Source organism: Trichechus manatus, unplaced genomic scaffold, assembly GCF_000243295.1.
Source record: "Trichechus manatus latirostris isolate Lorelei unplaced genomic scaffold, TriManLat1.0 scaffold00131, whole genome shotgun sequence".
Lineage (NCBI taxonomy): Eukaryota > Metazoa > Chordata > Mammalia > Sirenia > Trichechidae > Trichechus > Trichechus manatus.
In genome coordinates, this window is record NW_004444067.1 from 3,054,747 (window position 1) to 3,075,787 (window position 21,041).

Consider the following 21,041-nt stretch of genomic DNA (forward strand, 5'->3'; position numbering starts at 1 on the left):
AACCTTCTATTGAGTTGTCTATTTCTGAAATTTTGTTGTTTATCTTTTGGATTTCTAGTTGCTATTTTTGTATGATTTTTGTTTACTTATTTTCACTTTTTGTTCTTGTACTATTTTCCTGAATTCTTGTATTGCTTTGTGTTTTCCTTGGTCTTGGCTATGTTTTCTATTGATTTTGTCTATGTTTTCCATGATTTTGTCTATGTTTTCCTTGGTTTTGTCTGTTTTCCTTTACGTCTTTTCTAATCTCATGGTAAGCCCTAAATATTAGTCTTTTTAAATCCATATCAAGTATTTTCTCTGACTTTTCTTCTACGAGAAGGTCATCTGATTATTTTGGTCAGTTGCTGGAGCCATCTTGTCCTTCTTTTTTATATGTTTTGATATTGTCTGTTGTCTCCAAGACATTAAGTTATTATTTTCTTGATTTATTGATTGTGTATTCATTTGTTTTGTCCTGCCTTTTTTTTTTTTGATATGTCAGTGTGAGTGGGCCAGGTGCGCTTTGCTGCTTGCTTGTCTTTGGGCTTGATAGCTCTCATCACCTTGACCAGGTGGGCAGGGCAGCAGCATGCAGGGCAAGCCAACTTTGCTGTACGCTAGTTTGGCGAGGAGGCTGAGGGCAGACTAGGCATGTGCTGTCTGCCTCCTAATGTTGGTCCACCAGTGTGGGAATGTTCACAGCCCCTCCCCAAATAGGCAGGGGTGTCAGACAGTGAATGTTACGGTGTCGCTTCTCTCCATTCAACAACTGGCCAAGTGTCAGGAGGGCAGGGGCAGTTTGGGCCCAGTGTGGTGACAGGCCTGAGCCAGGAATACTGTAGCTGTGGCAGCTCAGCGAGTGCTGGTGGGAGAAGGGGGTGGTGTATGGGGCTAGATGAGGGGAACAAAGAAAAGAAAAGAAAGTGTAGCCAGTGGATAGGGGAAGCATGGACCTGGGGGCCAGTGGGAAGGGGGGAGGTGGTGTACAAGCCTACATGGGATGTAGAAAGTGGCAGGTCAGTGGCTCTTTAGCTGTGACAATGTGGCGTGTCCTGGTGGGAAGGAGTAGATATGGTATACGGGGCTAGTTGGGATGGAGAAAGAAAAGGAAGAAAAGAGGAGAAATAAAACAAAATAAAAAAATGGCATGGCAGCAGCTGGTGGGTGGGGGCAGGTGGGACCTGCAGTGACAGCAGGCTGATAGCTCTCCAGCCAAGCAGCGTGGCATGGCCTGTGGGGAGAGGGTGAGGGTGGCATTTGGGGCTAGAGAGGAGGGAGAAAGGGAAAATAAAAAATGGTGCCACAGGAGCTGGCAGGTGGGGGCAGGCAGACCCAGGGTGATGACAGGCCAGTAGGTCTCTCGCCAAGTGGCTTGGCATGGCCTGTGGGGAAGGAATGAGGGTGGCATATGGGGCTAGGTAGGAAGGAGAAAGAAAAGGAAGAAAGGAGAAAAAAATGGCCCATGGGAGCAGGGTGGACTCGACCTGGCAGAAGGCTGGTAGTTCTCTAGCTGGGTGACACAGTGTGGCCCATCAGGAACTGGTGGGGGTGTGAGTGGCATACAGGGCAGAAGGGTGAGGGGTGGGAAAGTGTGTTTCTCCGGTTAGCAGGTGCTCTACCTCGTGTTAGGAGCTCTGTGAAGTTGACTTCCTATACTGCTTGTCCAGGGTCATTACTGGCTGTGCTCCAAGACGGCAAAGCTGTATCATGTTAGTTGATGGCGGACTTCCACTCTGTAACTCTCCACGTTCTCTGTTTTTCTTCAGTTTCTTTTTCTATTCGGCGTTTGATCCAGTTCTTTATCTCTTCGTTTGATTCTTAGAGTTCCAGGATTGACATTTGTATTTGTTTTCATTGGTTTTTTGGGTCTTTGCTGCAGAGGGATGGCATGATGTGTCTGTCTACGGCGCCATGATGCCTCCACCTCCAATATTTTTTCTCCAATATTTAACCTGCTCATATCCCATCAGGTGTATTATTTGTATCATCTATTGTAACTTTTGTCTCTTCACATTCACTTTGTGTCTTTTTTAATGTCTTTCCTATCTTTACCTAACTTAAAAAAAAAAAACTTTTATTTCACGTAATTGTATTTTCACATGCATTTTTAAGAAATAATGCAGAGAGATCCCATGCCCCCCTCACCCAGTTTCCTTTAGTGATTACATCTTATTAAACTGTAGTACAATATTCCAACCAGTAAATTTAACATTGATACATTCCACTGATGTTATTCAGATTTCCTTGTTTGTGTGTGTATGTTTAGTTCACATGTGTATACTTGTGTAATCATCACCACATTCAAATACAAAATAGTAACAGGGTCCCATGCAACCACTTGTGGGCCAGGAAGTATGATCCTATCATGGGTCTGGTAAGGATGGAGATCTAGAAATACTTGATGGTTGTTGTTACTGTTAGGTGCCGTCAAGTCGGTTTTGACTCATAGCGATCCTTTGTACAACAGAACAAAACACTACCTGGTCCTGCGCCATCCTCACAATCGTTGTTATGCTTGAGACCATTGCTGGAGCCACTGTGTCAATCCATCTCATGGAAAGTCTTCGTCTTTTTCGCTGACCGTGTACTTTACCAAGCATGATGTCCTTCTCCAGGGACTGATCCTTCCTGATAACATGTCCAAAGTATGTGAGATGTAGTTTCACCACCCTTGCTTCCAAGGAACATTCTGGTTGTACTTCTTCCAAGACAGATTTCTTCATTCTTTTGGCCTTCCGTAGTATATTCAATATTCTTTGCCAACACCATAATTCAAAGGTGTCAATTCTTCTTCGGTCTTCCTTATTCATTCTCCAACTTCCATGAATATGAGGCAATGGAAAACATCATGGCTTGGATCAGGTGCACCTTAGTCTTCAAGGTGACATCTTCACTTTTCAACACTTTAAAGAGGTATTTGGCAGTAGATTTGCCCAATTCAATGTGTCTTTTGATTTCTTGACTGCTACTTCCATGGGTGTTGATTGTGGATCCAAGTAAAATGAAATCCTTGACAACTTCAATCTTTTCTACGTTTATCCATGATGCTGCTTATTGGTCCAGTTGTGACAGACATGTGGGGGGAAATACTTGATTACTAACAACTAATATTAATGATATAATGAGTACCACAATTCTGTTATTTTTTTAAAAATCCTGTTATTAGAAAAATGATTGTTGGTGTCCACTAAGTTGACTTAATGACTTGCTAATAGATTGTGGCCCACAGTTTGAAAATCATGCTTTATGAGAAAATGACCTTTATGCTAAGAATTGAAGGATGAGAAAATAGTTTCTGTGGTAGGAAAAATGTGCATGACAGCCTAGAGACAGGAAAGACTTGGAGTGTTCCAGAAATTGATAAAGGCTAGTGGGGAGAGAATATACTTAGCCCAGGGCAATGAGCTACAAGATGAGGTCACAGGCTGGCAACCTTAGGGTCATGGAAAGAGTTTGGATTTTCTCCTATGAATAGTGGGGATTCACTGAAGGGTTTAAATAGAGGAGTGCTGTGATCTGATTTATATTTTAAAAATAATCTGAAAATTTATGTACAGTGTGTAAATAGATTGAAGGGTCGCAAGTTAGAAGTTATTACAGAAGTTCAAGCGACACATGATGGTGGCTTAGACTAGGAAGGAAAGAGTGGAATTATCAAAAAGTGGAAGTGCAAACCCCCCTTTTGATGGGGAGCCCTGAGCTAGTTTCTTGTGTTGCCCTGTGAGAAGATCATTTGGGGGATTCAGATTGCATCATGAATTTGAAATAAAGCACTGATGGTCAGTTATATTTATTGTCATCAGAGATCACCTTTAAAGTTACCTTTGGGAACTAGGAAATAGCTCCAAGAAAGTTGATAAGAATAAATCATTTTATATCAGCTATGTTACTTCCTAAGACTGAGTTTGCAGCTATTGTGAGTAAATTATTTATCATTTGGAGGTAGATTATGCTTGTTATAATAACAAGTAGTATGTTGAAACTGCTGCCAAGCATTTATCAGGTTAATCTCCATGTTAATGAAAGCTAATGGTTCTCAGTGAGTTTGTCTCCCTGGCCCTCTTGGACTCACCCACACTCTGAGGTCTCAGCAAATAGACCTATCGTCCAGATCCTGCTGTGTGAGTTAAGGGGCTCTTTGAGAAGTGGCTTACTCATGACATCGTAGGTAAGAGCAACTGTGCTTGTTCCTGCTCTATTACGGACAGAAGGTGGAAAACCGTGCAAGCAGTTCCCTCTGTAGTGACTTTCAGTTCTCTCTGCACCATGGGAAGTCAGTGCAGAGCCTTTTAGAATCTTTCAGGCACACTTGATCACTCTGTTATCTTGATCTTAAAGACCCATGGGAAACACAGATAGGTTGTAAGGTTTTAAGCACTAGACTCGGAGACAAATTTTATTTTTTAGTTTATTTCTGGTTTGCTATGTGATGTTAAGCACATTCCTTAACTTATGTGTTTTCATTTTCTACTCCCCCCATTCAGATTCTTCTAAAATCAGCAATTGTAACAGTTTGGCAGACCTTTTCAAATATGTTAGTTGTTCATTTATCATACATTAGAACAACCAGAGTAGGGAGAGAAAATTAACACCATAAATACTACCGCAGGGGAGTGAAGGGGAATTCTGAAGGTTTTTCTTGAACCTTCAGCATTTAAGACGTGCTGTCCTGTTGTCAGTTTATCACCTCTCACCTCCAGCTGCACCCTTCTTTGCCTGTGTTGTGATATTATAGCTGAACTCTGTAAACATTCTCCTTTGCCAGCTGGTGCAATACTGGGCATTACCAGCAGGCGGTGCTGGAGGGACGCTTCACTACATAGTAGAGGAAGGGGCTTTTTTCCTGATTTCAGTATGCTTTTCTTCTTGTTCCTGTGGCACAGCTCTCAGCAGCATGCAAGAAACCCTGAGATGCTCACTGTCCAGTGAATTTCAGTGACCTCCCACCCCATGGATGACTTCCTGCTCACCTGCTGCAGACCAGCTCTGGCTTACAGCCCCCAGCACACTTCTCCACTATCCAGTGGGCTGCAGACACACCCAGCAGTTAGGTTTGCATTCTGGATCTCAATCTTTGAAGGATTAGGATCTTCCAAGTTTGTTCCTCCCTTGGATGCTCGCCCTCATCCCTAGGGGTAGTAGCTGCTCCTGCATTTGCTATTTCTGTATTCTTCAGAGTTTTTCTCTCTCTTTTTTTTTCTTTCCAAATTCCTTTTATTAGTAATTCTTAAATTTTTCCTGATCAAATTACTGGAGTGGTTTTTGACTCCTGACTGGACTCTGGTGGATACATACATGGATTAACATACTGCTAAAATGATATTTTCCCTTTACAAATTCTTCTCGTTTACCTGTTGTCTTTAAACAAGTTTTCCAAGGCCGCTTTCAGACTACCTTTTTAGTGCGAGAAAGAATAACCTTTAAGCTGATCAGAGGTCTTGAAAGTATCTGAAAGTACACACCATTTCTTTCTAAAACTTTTGATAATTTAGACCAGAAGTTCTTATTCTTTATTAGGCTTCGGAATCGTGTGGGAAGCAAGTTTAAAATGTGGACTCTTGGACCTCACTGCAAGATGCCGAGATGTCCTTAGATTTATCACTAAACGGCCTTTCTCTGTACATTTTTTCTGCTCAATCCTTACAGCAACCCTGCTAGATGCCTTAACCTCATTTTTCTGCTCTGCGGCTCAGAGAAGTATCTTGTAGGTGAATTGGGAGTGGAGTAGGGACAGGAACCAAGCCCAGGGCTTTTGATTCCTGATCTTATTTCCTTTCCACTAAGCACCAACATTTCCTAACATACTTTAGAACCTCCTTTCTCTTTCTTTCATATACATGATGAGGAAATTGAGTCAGGCAAATAATTTCATTTTTAAAGATATTTTTTTCTCATTGTAGAAAAACACATTAAACATGGACAATGATAAAGAAGAAAATAAAAATACTCTTTCCTCCCATTGCCTAGAGACATGTGTTGACACATTTATTTCCAGTTTCTTCTATCTGCATCTATCACGTTTTTAACAAGATGGTGATCAGATTGAACATTTTAGTTTTTAACCTGTTGCTTTTTGACGTTATAGTTGCACTGGTTTGCTCCTGTTGCATGATAAAGTATCCCAGAATTCTGTGGCTTTCAACATCATCATTTATTATCACTTGTGCAGCAGCTGGTCAGCTGGGGGCAGGCACCTGATCCAGGCAGGTTCACTGGGGTGGCTCTGTTGGGACACCTCTGTGCCATGTGTCTCTCATCCTTCTCTTGGGACTAAGGGTCTGACCTGGGTGTTATGGATTGAATTGTGTACCCCCCAAAAATGTGTGTCAACTTGGCTAGTCCATGATTCCCAATATTGTGTGACTGTGCACCATTTTGTCATCTGATGTAATTTTCCTATGTGTTGTAAATCTACCTCTATGATGTTAATGAGACAGGACTCAATCTACAAGATTAGGTTGTGTCTTAAGTCAATCTCCTTTGAGGTATAAAAGAGAAAAGCAAGCAGTAAGACAGGGGGACTTCATACCACTAAGAAAGAAGCACTGGGAGCAGAGTGCATCCTTTGGACCTCGGGTTCCTGTGTGGAGAAGCTCCTAGACCAGGGGAAGATTGATGACAAGGACCTTCCTCCAGAGCCAACAGAGAGAGAGAGAGAGCTTTCCCTTGGAGTTGGTACCTTGAATATGGACTTGTAGCCTACTAGACTGCGAGAGAATAAATTTGTCTTCGTTAAAGCCATCCACTTGTGGTATTTCTGTTACAGCAGCACTAGATAACTAAGACACTGGGCTTGCTCTTTTTCTTTGTATTTATTGTGGCGAAAATATACACAACAAAACCTTCACCAATTCATCAGTTTTTACATGTACAATTCAGTGACATTGATTATGTTATATTGTACTACCTTTATCACTATCTTTTCCAGATCATTCCACTACCATTGACATAAAATCAGTGCCCTCTAAGCATAAACTCCTCCTCTCTCTGTCCCTCCCTCCCGCCCTGATAACCACTAATAATCTGTGGTTTCTTTGTGTTTACTTATTTCATATAATTGAGATCATACAGTATTTGTCCTTTTGTGACTGACTGATTTTGCTCAGCATGATGTTTTCAAGGTTCTTCCATGCTGTGGCATGCATCAGGACTTCGTTTCTCTTAAAGGCTGAGTATAGTCCATTGTGTGCATATACCACGTTGTGTTTGTCCATTCATCTATTGATGAACATTTAGGTTGTTTCCACCTTTTGGCTGTTGTGGAAAGTGCTGCAATGAACACTGTGTACATGAGCATGTTCTTTAAGGGCCAGTTCTATTCTGTCCTATAGGGTCGCATTGGGTATGGGTGGAAAAGCATGAGGGCATGTAGAAATATGTGTGGTCCCTTATGGCCTATGCTGAGAACAAGATCACTGAATCTTCTGCCCACCTGCCACAGGAGGACACATGGCTTCTTTTTGTGCCCTCACCCCATCCTCCTCTATGCGAAAAAGAAATACTCAGTTTCTCCTGAATTCCTCTCAGTAATAGCTCCTGCCATTGTGTATTATGTATGAATACTTGAGCTCATTTAAAACACCCCTGTATAATTTTCTTCATAGATGAATATGGGGAAAAATAATGATGGCAAGATTAGCTCATGGCATGGGATTTGGAGCTGGCTCTGGCTCCTGGTGGAAATGTTGAATAGCTCCAGCTTCCCACGGAAATGCAAATGAGGAAAGGAACACAGCTAACACAGTTTACTTGGTCCCTGAGAGCTCATGGGTCACTGTGGGTGACAGAGTTTTTTCTCAGGGAGATGGAGGGAGGTCTGAGGTGTTGGTGAGGGTATGGGTGGCTCTGTCCTCTGCCTTGCCAGTTTGTTAACCACTTCAAGGTGGCAGCACTATCTGCAGCTGTGGTCTTGACAAAACAGTGTCCCCGCCTGACTCCCAGAGAGTTATTGTGTGATGAAACCCATCATAGAGAGAAACCACAAATCACCCATCCACGCCCACCACTTGGTCTTTCTGGCCCCTCTCCACATCCTGGAGGCCTCAGGAGAAGGGCTTCTCCCTGGTCTCTGCCCACTTTTCCCAGAATGTCACTATTGTATTTCCGCACAGGCTTTGCTGTGTGTCTGCTTTTGGGACAATGGTTTAACCTCACGACGTGAGTGAACTTCTCCGTCGGTAGCATCCCTGCTTTATTTTATTTGGGCACGATGAGTTGGCACAGTGCACGAACACTGCAGTAAAGGAAACTGAATCACAGAGAGAGAAAAGGATTCCCTTTTAATTCCCTTTCGACCTTTCTGATTAGTTTAAGAACAGAATCTCATGTGGATGCTGCCAGACCTTTAACAACTCTCTGACATTTGCCAGTCTCTCTTTTTAACAGAGAAATAGTAGCCCTTCTGCCAGACAGTGACAGCAGAGACCTGTCACTTGCGTAGAGTTAAGATGACAAAGCTAGTTCTTTCAGTCACTCTGAAAAGGTGGGGGAGTCCTGAGTGATCCAAATGGTCAATGCGTTTGGCTGCTAACCGATAAGTCAGGGATTTGAGTCCACCCACAGGCACCTCAGAAGAAAGGCCTGGTGATCTTCATCCGAAAAACCAGCCATTGAAAACCCTATGGAGCACAGTTGTACTCTGGCACACGTGGGGTCGCCATGAGTTGGAGTCAACTGGATGGCAACTTTTTTTTTTTTAAATAAAGACCAAATGGACCTCACCCAAAATTTGATTCTGATGTTGAAACTGATGATCTCACATACACACCAAGACTACTCACACAACGAGACTCTCCGGGAAAGCAGGACAGGCTCCCAAGCAGGCCCGTGAATGGCTTGAGAGCAGGGAAGAGGACTGGTTGGGTTTGATGGTGGTTGGTGTGGGCTGGGCTGAGGGTTTGCTTGCACAGCAATTGAGGCTTGCAGAGTTTGAGCTCCCCACCTGTCCCAAGGGAGGGAGCATAGAGGCTCTTTTATCAGCTTGTCCAGATGCGGGGCCGGAGGTGGGAAGAGGAAGAGGTGGAGCTTGAAAACTATCCACATCAAACATGGAGGCAGACCCTTTATTTCACTAGGACTAGTTTGCCTGAGTAGAAACAAGAATACTTTGGGTAAGACTATTTAACCACCCAGAAGGTAACATCTGTCCTTCTCATGAACACCTCCCAGGGTGTTTCCAAATCCTGGTGGCTCAGCCCAATCTGGGGACCACAGAATGCAGGCTGCTCACTGCTGTGGTTCCTCATGACCGAATCTGGCACAGAGCCTGGAGCTGCCTCTTTATAAGGGAGCCAGCTGCAGTCCTGTGTTTCAAATTCATTTCCCTGACCACAGGGAGCAGCAGGGGTTGGCAGGATTAGAGGCCCTGGCAGCACATCAGATGGTGAGCATCATAACAGATGGTGAGCGTCAGTGCCCCCAGCAGATGTGAGAGTGTGGACAGAGCCCTGGATGACCAGACGAAGTGCCTGTCTTGAGACACACTAGTCACAGCAGCTCCAGCTACAAGGCAAGGGAGTGCTGAACTGCCTCCGTGTCCCCAGGAGCCCCCGAGAGCCTCTTTCAGAACAAAGGCTGGTCTCTACAGGTGGGGCCCCTCAGCTTGCTCCAGGGTTACGTGCTGAGATGGAACTCAGCGTGGACAGTCCTGTTTACCTCTCAAGTACAGGCTGGAGCTGCCGTCAGATGCAGGGGTATTGTGGGTGAACAGGAACCCTTCCCCTTACGTGGGTCCCTGCATGCTTTGCCAGGATAAAAATCTAAGAAGAAGAGGTTAAAAAAAAAAAAAAAAAAAGCAGTAGATTTTGACTCATGGCACCCGCGTGTGTGTCAGAGTAAGACTGTGCTCCCTGGATTATCACCAGGTGATTTTTTGTGAGTGGATCACCAGGGCTTTTTTCCAAGGCAGCTCTGGGTGAACTTGAACCTCCAACCTTTCAGTTAGCACCCGAGCGCATTAACCATTTGCACCACCCAGGGACTGTTATTTTTATTATCAACAACAACTTGCCACTGGTTGAACGTTTACTGCATACCAGGCACTGTGCTAAGTGATTCATCCCATCGTGGCGTTTGTTTCTGAATTCACACTTTCCGCCAGCATTTGCTGTGCACTCCCATGGGCCAGACACTCCTGTGAGCACTGGGGACACGGTGGTGAGCGAGCTGGAGGCGACCCTGCCCTCAGGGAGCTGACATTCCAGTGGGGAGACGGACAAGCAGGCTGCCACATCAGCACGGTGAGACGGTGATGCTGGTGAGAAGGAGGGCCCTCTAGGTTACAGGAGTAGGAGGTGACGGGGTAGAGAGAGTGCCCACTGAGGGTTAGGAGGATGGCTCTACAGAGGGCGACACGGGAGGCCCATCTGAGGAAGTGGTGTTTCGCTGAGACTTGTATGGTGAGGAGCCCGGCTTGCCAAGAATGTTCCAGGAAGGCTGAGAGGGCAAGGATGGCATGTTTGTGCGCTTCATGCTGCTTTTCGCATTTAATTCTCACAGTGATACAAAATATAAGTAGAATGAGCCCTGTTTTCAGATGATAAAGTTGTGTCTTGTCCAAGGCCGCTCAGTTAACAGAAGGCCTAGAATTTCAGGCCAAGAATGACCCCACAACCTATTCCCTTTACTGCAGAGCTGATCTGGGATGAGTTCTACTTCTTGAGGAGAACGTGACTGGCCCAGGATTAAAGAGGGATGCAGGGGGATCACCCAGATTTTGTCCTTCCGAGGAATTAACATTCTCCTTTGTTCCCCCATCAAGTCATCTGACTTCATACCACCCAGTGTGGACTACACGAGTTCTCTAGTATATTGGCGTTTGGTAATTAGTTCAACATCGTTAGTGTTTTCAGGTCTGTGCTAGACCCTGGGCATAAAAAATTACCCACAAAAGCACAGCCAAGAGACAGCCATGTGAATGATGAAACTCTAGGCTAAGAGGAGACATTTACAAAGTGCTCTGGGACCATATTTAAGGGTGGCACAAATGGTTAATTGCTCAGCTATTAACCAAAAGGTTGACAGTCGGAACATACCCAGAGATACCTCGGAAGAGAGGCCTGGCGCTCTACTTCTGATCTATGGAGCACAGTTCTGCTCTGACACGCATGAGGTCACCATGAGTTGGAGCTGACCCGTTGGAAAGTTGTCTCGATGGCAACTGGTTTTATGGGACCATATTGGAGAAGGAAGTTAATTCGGACTGGGGGAGCTTGTCGTCCAGGAAGCTTTTCCATAGAAGGCAACATTTTAGTAGAATTTTAAAGATGAGTGGGGGTTTTCCATGAAGAAAAAATGAGGTGGAAGTAACAAAATCAATAACTAACATTTATTGAGCACCTAGTGTGTACCAGGCAGAGTTCCAAGGGGTTTAAATGCATTACCATAGTGAATATCCATGACTACTTTGTGGGGTGTAGTTGTATTATAGACCACCTTTTACAGATAAGGAAACTGAGTCAGAGTGAGTTTAAATTTCTTGCTCAAGATCACACAGCTGTCTCTCTTTAGGGCGATAGCACTCAGTTTCTCTGTCTCTCTGTCTCTGCCCCCCTTTCTCTGTCTCTCACTCCCTCTTTCCCTCTCTTTCTCCCTTCCATCCATCCATAGATGGGGGCTGGAATCAGCCCGAGACTCAAGCCAAGGCTCTCACTGCTCATTGGAATTACCAAGGCAGCTTCCAGTTATGGTAACTGCACAGGAGGGTTTATTTATATTAAAATAAAGTTAATATTGCAGATTTCATGCATACAAAAGCTGGGCAATGAATAAGGAAGACCGAAAAAGAATTGACGCCTTTGAATTACGGTGTTGGCAAAGAATACTGAATATATCGTGGACTGCCAGAAGAATAAACACATCTGTCTTGGAAGAAGTACAGCCAGAATGCTCCTTCAAAGTGAAGATGGCAAGCCTTCATCTCATGTTCTTCGGACGTGTTATCAGAAGGGATAAGTCCCTGGAGAAGGACATCATGCTTGGTAAATTAGACAGGCAGCTAAAAGGAGGAAGATCCTCCACGAGATGGACTGACACAATGGCTGCAACAACAGGCTCAAGCATAACAACGATTGTGAGGATGGTGCAGGACTGGGCAGTGTTTCGTTCTGCTGTACGCAGGGTCGCTGTGAGTTGGAACGGACTAGACGGCACCTAACAACAACAACAACAAGCCTTTGCTTGGGAGCACGTGTCTCAGTGGTGCCGTCTAACCAGGTTTACATTAGAATTGAACAGATGTCATTTGGCTGATGCTTCTGTGGCAATTGGAAGTTGTGCTTAATTTTAATTTCACTCAAGCTGGATGAGAAGACAGGTTTTTTTTTTTTCCCCCTAGACAACAAAGAAACATGATTAACAGGTTACAGTTGTAATTAAGCAGAGCTTTGCTGAAGTGCTAATACTGTAGTCAGGTCCACGGAAGGAATTAGAGAAGACACTTACATAATTATTACTTGGTGTCGGGACTGGGATGTGTGAATGAATAGGGGGCCCCTGAAGTAGTGGAAGCAAAGGGAACAAGAACGCAGAGGAGCCAGACCAAAGTGTCAACTCATGTGCATCTGTGTGTCTCTCCCTCTGACCTTTCTGGTGGCAAGTGACAGAAATCCAAGGGGGCTGGTGCAAGCACAAGGGCATTTATTACAATGATATGCATCTCTTGGAATCCAAGGGCAGTGAAATGTCATGACTCAGGAATGACTTGTAACCAGTGCTGGGGAGCCACAGGAAGCTCAGTCTACCTCTCGTCTCTGCTTCTCTATGCAAATCTGGTGCATCTCTCTCTGCTATAAACCAGCTTTCTCTGCTTGACAGGCTACAGGCCAAAAATGGCCAATACCTGCTTCCCTTCCTTTCTGGAGAGGAGTCAGAAAGTCAGACAGAGACTAGAATTTCTTAATTCCCATCCCAAACTCCTCCAAGAACAGGCTGACTGGCTCAGCGTGGGCCATTGCTCATATCTGGACCCATCAGTGGTGACTGGGTGCAAGGCCATTTTGTATAATATGGGGAACAGGAGTCTGGTCGCAGTCAATGTGGCAATGGGGGGAGGAGAGCACTGGTGGAGAGCCAAACCCACCTTCAACAACATTTGCCATCTTTCCATAACTCATGCTGTGTATGAGGCAATGGAAAAAGAAACATGTTCCCTGTCTCCATGGAGTTGACAGGCTTGTGACTTTTTCTTCATTTCCAAACCCTGGAGGAGAACCTCCATGCACACAGAGAGGTCTAGGGGCTCACCTGTTTGCATCCTGTTGTGCTGGTATTGGAGATGAACTTGACTGTGAGGCCCAGTGGACAACCATCTTCTCTGTCAGTGACCCTCTAATCGTGTCTGTTGGGTGGTGTTTGCTGCCTCACCCTTCTTTGTTATGAGTGTCCCTGAACTTGCCCTGTGCCTTGGGTACAGCTAGAGAAGCTCCTTCCAAACAGTTTCCCCTCTTCCCTCTCTAGCTACCGCCTGAAGACATCAGCACACTGCTTTAACAGAGTTACAGTTTTATTGACTCTCTCTGAGTACTGCTGTATTTGAAATAACTTTCTTCTTGTTACTGAAGGACTGATAAAGAGCTGCATTTTGAAATCGCATACTGCCTTGTGGATAATAAATTATCAGAGTCCAAAAATAACCATTAAGTGAGGAGACTGGGCTGATTTCAGAGTTATGTAATACACAGCAGTGGAATTGAAAATCATTATTTAAATTGTAGCCAACATACTTGCTTTACTCTAAGTGAAGTTTTCATCTGCCTTGCAGCTTTGGAAATCAGAAGTCAAAATATCTGAGAGCAAAATGCAGTCAGAATTAGATTCCTTCTCAGAGGCAGATATTCCCAGGCCAGGGAGTAGAGGATGTGGGCTGGTGGGCCTCAGGATTGTTGTCCAGAGCCTCACAGGCTAGGGAGAGGCTGGAATGGAATACACTGGGAGCCACACGTGCTCGTGACTTGGGAATTTGAGCCATGACTCATGGCTGTTTTTACTAAAAATTAAGATTCTCGTTAGTAGAATGCCTTTTTTTAAATTGTGGTACAAATATATTATCTTAGTCATCTAGTGCTGCTGTAACAGAAATACCACAAGTGGATGGCTTTAACAAAGAGAAGTTTATTCCCTCACAGTAAAGTAGGCTAAAAGTCCAAATTCAGGGCGTCAGCTCCAGGGGAAGCCTCTCTCTCTCTCTGCCTTCTCATCAGTGTTACCCCAGACTAGGAGCTTCTCTGCACAGGGACCCCAGGTCCAAAGGATGCACTCTTCTCCTGGCACTGCTTTCTTGGTGGTATGAGGTCCCCCTGTCTCTCTGCTGCCTTCTCTCTTTTATGTCTCAAGAGATTGCCTCAGGACACAATTTAATCTTGTAGATTGAGTCCTGCCTCACTAACACAACTGCCGCCCATCCTCTGTCATTAACATCATAGAGGCGGGATTTACAACATAAAGGAAAATCACACAACACCGGGAATCATGGCCCAGCCAAATTGATACACACATTTTTGGGGGGATATAATTCAATCCATAACATATATATAACCAAACATTTGCCATTTCAATATTTTCATGTGTACCGTCAGTGACATTAACTACGTTCACCACGTCCTGCAACCATCGCCACTATCTGTTCGCAGATTTTTCCGTCACCCTTAACAGGAACTGAGCGCCACTTAAGCCGTCGCTCCTCCTCCCCCTCCCCCCAGGCTCTTCCCCCCTTGGGTGTGTGTGTTTGTTTGTTAGAGTAGTTGTTGTGTGTCTGTTTAGTGACTTTCTGAACTAATTCTGTGAAGTCTGTATTCTTTGTTGTGTGTGGTCCTTGAAGTCTCTGCTCATTTAGCTTGGTGTTCAGCTAATTACCCAAAGATTTCCTTAAACACCTGGAATCAGTAAGTCTCCCTGTCTTTACTGAGGGCCTCTGTATGAGTTTTGGGGGGATGCCTTTAGCACTTGGCCAGGAATTTGACCTTCACTTCACTAAGGTTTTTCCTCAGCTTTCACGAAGCCACAAGATCAGCCAGAGGAGAGACCCTAGGGCCTTCTCAGGTCTTTCTTGAGCATGTGCACAGCCCTACACATGGATGTAGCCTTCAAGACTCCCAGGAGTATGACAGAGCCCCTTTGGGCATGTCATTTTTTACTTTCAAGCTTTTTGATTAGCCTACTTTTGTCCCTTTAGAAGTGAGGATGGTGAGACTTTGTCTCACTTACTTTGGACATGTTATCAGGAGGGACCAGTCTCTGGAGAAGGACATCATTCCTGGTAAAGTAGAGGGTCAGTGAAAAAGAGAAAGACCGTCAATGAGATGGATTGACAGAGTGACTTCAACAATGGGTTCAAACACAGCAATGATTGTGAGGATGGTGCAGGACCGGGCAGCATTTCATTCTGTTGTAGGTAGGATTGCTATGAGTCAGAACTGACTTGACAGCATCTAAGAACAACAATTGTTTGCCCCAACTGTTATCCACTGACTCAGGTGGCTGTGAAGTCAAACAGGAGGTTAATTGCTTGCAATTGCTTTGGACAAATGCCCCCAGGCAAAAGGCCCAGAGTCAGGTCACATGCTAACAGCCTTTCAAGGGTGGTCTTCCAGGGAACCACCAGAGAGGTCAGATAACGACAGTTCTTTGGGAATGAGGCTTTGAAAGGACTCCAGCCCTGATGTGCATCCTCCGGTTGCTGCCAGCCTGCTGATTTTCACTTAGAAGGCAGGCTGTTAGGTTTTAAACTATTGCCAGAGCTGGCGAGTAGGGCATGAGTATAGGTCAAGTTAAAATGCCAGAAAGCTCTCTGTTCTTACCAAGATTTACCCATTTTTCTTGAATACATGCTCCCTGGGTTGCTACAAGCCTTTGGTTAATTTCCAGAGTTCTGAAAAAGTTGTGTAAAAATGACGTGGCAGGGCCCTCATCTGACCTCCTCTAACTTCACAAGGGGGAAGGAGAATCAAGATCAACAGCCCAAGGCTGATCCCTAAGAGGCAGAGGTCATATATGCCTCCTCTCTCTGCCATCTTCACCAATTCTGATGTTAACCATCCCTCCCACGGCTCTCTACTTCTCTGCTGAGTTCAGTAATTCACTGCAGCGGCCACATGACTTACAGACCATAATTATAGTTATGGGTTTTTTTTAGGGAAGTAACAGGTTACAGTGTAGGTTCAGGAATGCTCAGGATACAGTTCTTCCCTCAGGACAGACTCTCTCAACCATTCCTGCAGGCACACCTCTCTGTGCCCCTGCTCTGGCAAGTGTTACAAAGTTCTATTAGCTCTGCTGATAAGTGCCCTGAGCACCCCACTCCCATCAGTAAGCCCCTGCCTGAAGGTGCTCAGCTCTAGTTCTATGGGTCAGCAAGCCTAGCTCCACCAAGTGCCTGGAGGCACCCTACTCCGCCAGCAAGCCTCCTTCCCAAAGGCACTAAGCTTTCTCACTCTGTGGGCCTGGGAAGCCCGCTGCACTGTCTCCTGCCTCTGCTGCCACCGTTTCTCTGCTGTCGCTTCTCGCCCTCTCCAGTGTTACAGATCTCTCTCTCGGTCTCCTGGTTCCAGGAGCTTCTCAGCACAGGCATCCCAGGTCCAAAGGATGCACTCCACTCCTAGCTCTTCTTTCTCGGTGGTGATGAGATCCTCTCCTCCCAACTCTGGGATGGCTCATTTTAAGTCTAGAAGGATGGCAAAACTGACCAATCCCTTTGTTAGTATTCTGTAGACCTTATTTTCATGGTCCCACCTAACCACTTGGGTGGGAGTTACAAGACAACTGTGAGAAAGGCCATATAAAAGTGATCCATTGCGCTACAGTTGATATTGACCTTTTTTTTTTTTTTTTTTTGCCAGCTTTCTCCTTTTTATGGAGGAGAGAACTTTTGGATGTCCTTTGCCATTTTCACTAACATCACTTTAACATGCGGCATTAATGGAAATTGATCCCCATAAAGGACTATAAATACCTGTCCAAGGCATAAAACCTACAGCTTGCAAAAATAGGAGCAGAATAAAGGCTTTTCTTTAGAGGCTGTTAATGGACACTGGAAAAAATGAGTGCAAACATCTCAGAAGCCATGAAAAAACTGAAGGAGAAAACCCAGTTGCAAAGATATTTGTGAGAAAATCGTAAGGTGGAGCCAGTTATGATTTATTGTTATGAAAAATAAATTCACTGCCCCTTGAAACTTTGGGAAGATTATTACAGTGAAGATGGTGAAGCTCCTCTAACTACTGATTTTAGGTACCGTTGAGTTGGTTCCCACTCATAGCGACCATATGTACAACAGAACAAAACCCTGCCCAGTTTTTCCCTATTACTGCTGCAATTCTGTTATTACTTTGACGGCTGGGAACTTCTAGTGGGAAATGACTGATGTTTAGTCTTTTCTCCGAGTGCCAAGCATGGTGCCTGGGCTCACATGTATTAGTCACGACTCTTTCAATTACAGGTCACAGAAAACCCAATCCAAATTGTCTGAAGTAAAGCAGTTTATTTCAGTAGGTAAATTTCCAAAGCGAACAGGCTTCAGGTATAGCTGGTCTCTGGTTCCTTTCTTTGGCTTTAATTCGAGTTGGTCTTTGTGGGCAAGGGGATGGACCACCTTGATTGGCCAGGCTTGGGCCATTGCTCATCTGTCAGCCTGACTGGGCGGCCTGGGGTCAGCACCACCCAGGCCACATTCACTGGCAGCAGGAGTGGGCTGATACCCAAAGGAAAAGTGAGCCAGTGTCATTAAACCAGGGTGGGAGAAGAGATGGATGCTTGGCAGGCAAAATTAACCCCTGCCCACGCTGATTTTTAAAATTGCATTACTGAGGTGAATTTCGCCATTTGTTTTGGAACCATGATGACAGTGCCTGTTCTTTGTACCCACTGTGATTATTCCCACATTCACACCGTTATCCCTCTGTTGGTGAGTTCCCCTCGTCTCAACTTCCGCAGTGCTTCCTGTCCTGATTTTACACCTTAAATGTAAAGGGGAGAAAAACTCTAAACCGAACTCATTGCCATCAAGTCGATTCGGACTCATAGTGACCCTGTAGAACAGAACAGAGTAGAACTGCCCCATAGGGTTTCCAAGCAGTAGCTGGTGGACTTCTACTGCCGACATTTTGGTTAATAGCTGAGCTCTTAGCCACTTCACCACCAGGGCTCCAGAGGGGAATGGAAATTGGAAGAGGCAATGCTGACCCTCCATCCGGTCGGGAAGAAAGTCCTGCTGTCAGGCTTGGTCTTCTCAGCCTGGGACAGAGTGCCATTGGTTGGTCAGAATTTTCTGTTCTGTGTGCTCCTGGTGACTTCATCCACTCAATTACTAAGCTTGCAGACCAAGAGTTAAGGTAGTATGTGCCGTGCTCTGTACCCCTCCCCTCTCACTGGGTGGCATGCTCACCGACCTGCATCCTCTCCTCTCCATTCCAGGACACGGAGGTTTTGAACACAGCAATTCTCACTGGAAAGGCGGTGTCAGTGCCCGTCAGAGTCGTGGGCGTTCAAGAGGATGGTTCTGTGGTTGACGTGTCGGACTCTGTGGAATGCAAGTCGGCTGATGAAGACGTCATCAAGGTGAAACGGGGCTTCATCTCTCTCTCTCTCTCTCCATCCCTCATAGGACAATAGAATCCTAACTTTAGCAATCCACATACCATCTTCTCAGGTTTTTTCCAGCTCCTTGTGGCACATGTTATTTACTCAATGTATTTTCTTTAAATGCCTCACTTTTTACAATTTAAAAATGCATTTAGCCTCATTAGAAGACATCAAGGGGCCCTGGTGGTGCAGTGCTTAAGAGCTTGGCTGCTGACCTGAAGGTCAGCGGTTCAAACCCACTAGCCGCTATGGGAGAAAGATGTGGCAGTCTGCTTCTGTTAACATTACAGCCTTGGAAACCCTATGGGGCAGTTCCTCTCTGTCCTGTAGGGTGGCTGTGACTCAGAGTCGACTCCACGGTAACGGGTTTTGGTTCTAAGACAAAAAATCCACAAGCTTGATGTACTAAGCTTTTTCTCAATATACATTGAGATTTTAAAAAAAAAAAAAACCTGTTCTTCCATGTGCTCCCTAGCCTAACTGGATAATCACCAGTGGAATATAGCCCCCAGTTTGTGATGTTCAGTCACAGAACATGTCTGCTGGCTTCTTCGTTCTGTTTAGCTGGATTTGTGAGTCCACATTCAGCCAGGAGCCATGGTTTTCTCGCGTGCTTTGCAGGGGTCTGTTTGAACCACCAGATTCAGTGTTTCTGTTTTTTCCTAACACACTGGTTGGCCATTTCCTTTTGTAGCAGAGACTTTAGGGAGAAAGGATTTAAATTTCCAAAACTTCTCTTCTCCCTTACAGTTGCTGAGAGACCCCCAGCTCCAATCTACTGATTTATTTTAGGAAAACGCAGGAAAGCTGGGTTCTGTCCTTCCTGGCATGTTGCTGGCTCCTGTTTAGAGGGTAAAGGAAACTTGGTCTCGAGAACTTCGTGGTGGACAGAGAAGCCTTCTGGGTTTTCTATGGTAGAAAAGATCTGGGAGAGCTGACCTCTTCTTTCTGTAGCGTATAGGCAGTGATGCCAGAGATGGTTTTGATAAGGAAGAAATGATGTGTCTGTGAGGCCTACTTAAAAGGTCGTTAATCCTTAGGAAACCCAGATTTGGCACAGCCTGTTTCCTGGGTTTAGATCTTTACTTTCCCTTGAGACAGAGGCGGACTAGCATAAAGCCGTGTGTAGAGGCATCTATAATCCCTCTAGTCTGTGGGCAGGGCTTAATTAAACAAACCCAAGACCTTAAGTATTCAGAGCGTAGAAAGATCTGATCCCAATCACACAAGCTCATCTGCACAGAAATGAAACATTGTTTTCGTTTAGTAATTATTTTATTAATATATTTAATCTCTACCTCATTTCAAAGTGATTCATTTGACTCACTATGTAAAATTATGTACAGTATACATAAATATAGAAATAAATGCAGTACCAGCAAAAATACATTTCATAATAAGTGAGAAACGAAAATTATTGATGATACGTTGCTCTTGGTTTCCCTTACGATATACATTATTTATGCCCCCATGTCATTGTCACAGAAAGGGGATGCTGAGGATGGCATTTGAGGATGGTGTCTGCATGCTTATGCCATCATGGGCCCAAATCCATTGCACACCTCTGGGATCCCTAAGCCTTCCACTTGCTCCAGAGAGCGTGGTGTCAGGTCTTGTAGGGTGGAGTCCTCACTCTCTTGCCCTGGAGAACTCGACCCGAGAGAGAGGGGCGAACCCTGCCCATGGAGGTTGGATCCCATTATGGCCTTATATTTGGCTATTTCCCCTCCACAGGAATGTGCTGAAAATACCCTCCACCTGGCCCAGTAGATAAACTGCTTTGGAAAACAATAGCTTTTTGCTCAACTGTCAATTTCGTAGCTGCATGAAGATGGGGCGTTCTTCCCAGCAAATCATGGACGTGTCTTCAGATGAGCAAAACAGACTTTGCAGATCGCCAAGCTCAGAGCTCCTCACGCCTCTCGTGCGTCCGTTGGGGGTAGTTAACGAATCGACTCTGACGCGTTTGCCATGCCTATAGTGTCAATATTTATAATACATCTGCTGCAACTCCAGGATGAATGGAGTCGCCCACAGAGCTGTGCCTCGTCGGCATCCTTCGAGCGTCTCCAAAGGTGTGGTGCGTTCATGAACCCCGCATGGAGAGACCCCTCCGTGTGTAGAGGTGCCACTAGGTCACTCTGTGAAGGTGCAGAGAGCACGGTGAGACCCCTAGGGAGACCTTGCGGGGCTCACCAGACATCTACTGGAAATTCTGGGCGTTGGGACTGTGATGTAGATAAGGCAGAAGCCATGAGTTTAGGATGACGCAAATTGTGGTGATATGTAAATGAATTAGCTTCTTGGACCTGGGATTGTATGACTTTTCAGGGACAGGATCTGGGGACATAAATGATTTTGAAAGGCTGAAACTTTGCCCTGACCTGGCAAGACTGGTTGTTGTTGTTGTTCGTTGTTGTTGTGAGTCGTTGTTGTTGTTCATTGTTGTTGTGAGTCTTTGTTGTTGTTCATTGTTGTTGTGAGTC

The 21,041-nt window shown here is 45.1% G+C and overlaps 1 protein-coding gene across 1 annotated transcript in view; it reads left to right on the forward strand.

The window, feature by feature from the left end:
* TMEM132B (transmembrane protein 132B) overlaps positions 1 to 21,041 on the forward strand; it is a 215,783-nt gene that overhangs the window by 157,966 nt on the left and 36,776 nt on the right. Inside the window, exon 4 of the mRNA XM_004385044.3 lies at positions 18,388 to 18,531. Coding sequence (XP_004385101.3) covers positions 18,388 to 18,531 — 144 coding nt within the window. The remainder of the gene's footprint in view (positions 1 to 18,387; positions 18,532 to 21,041) is intronic.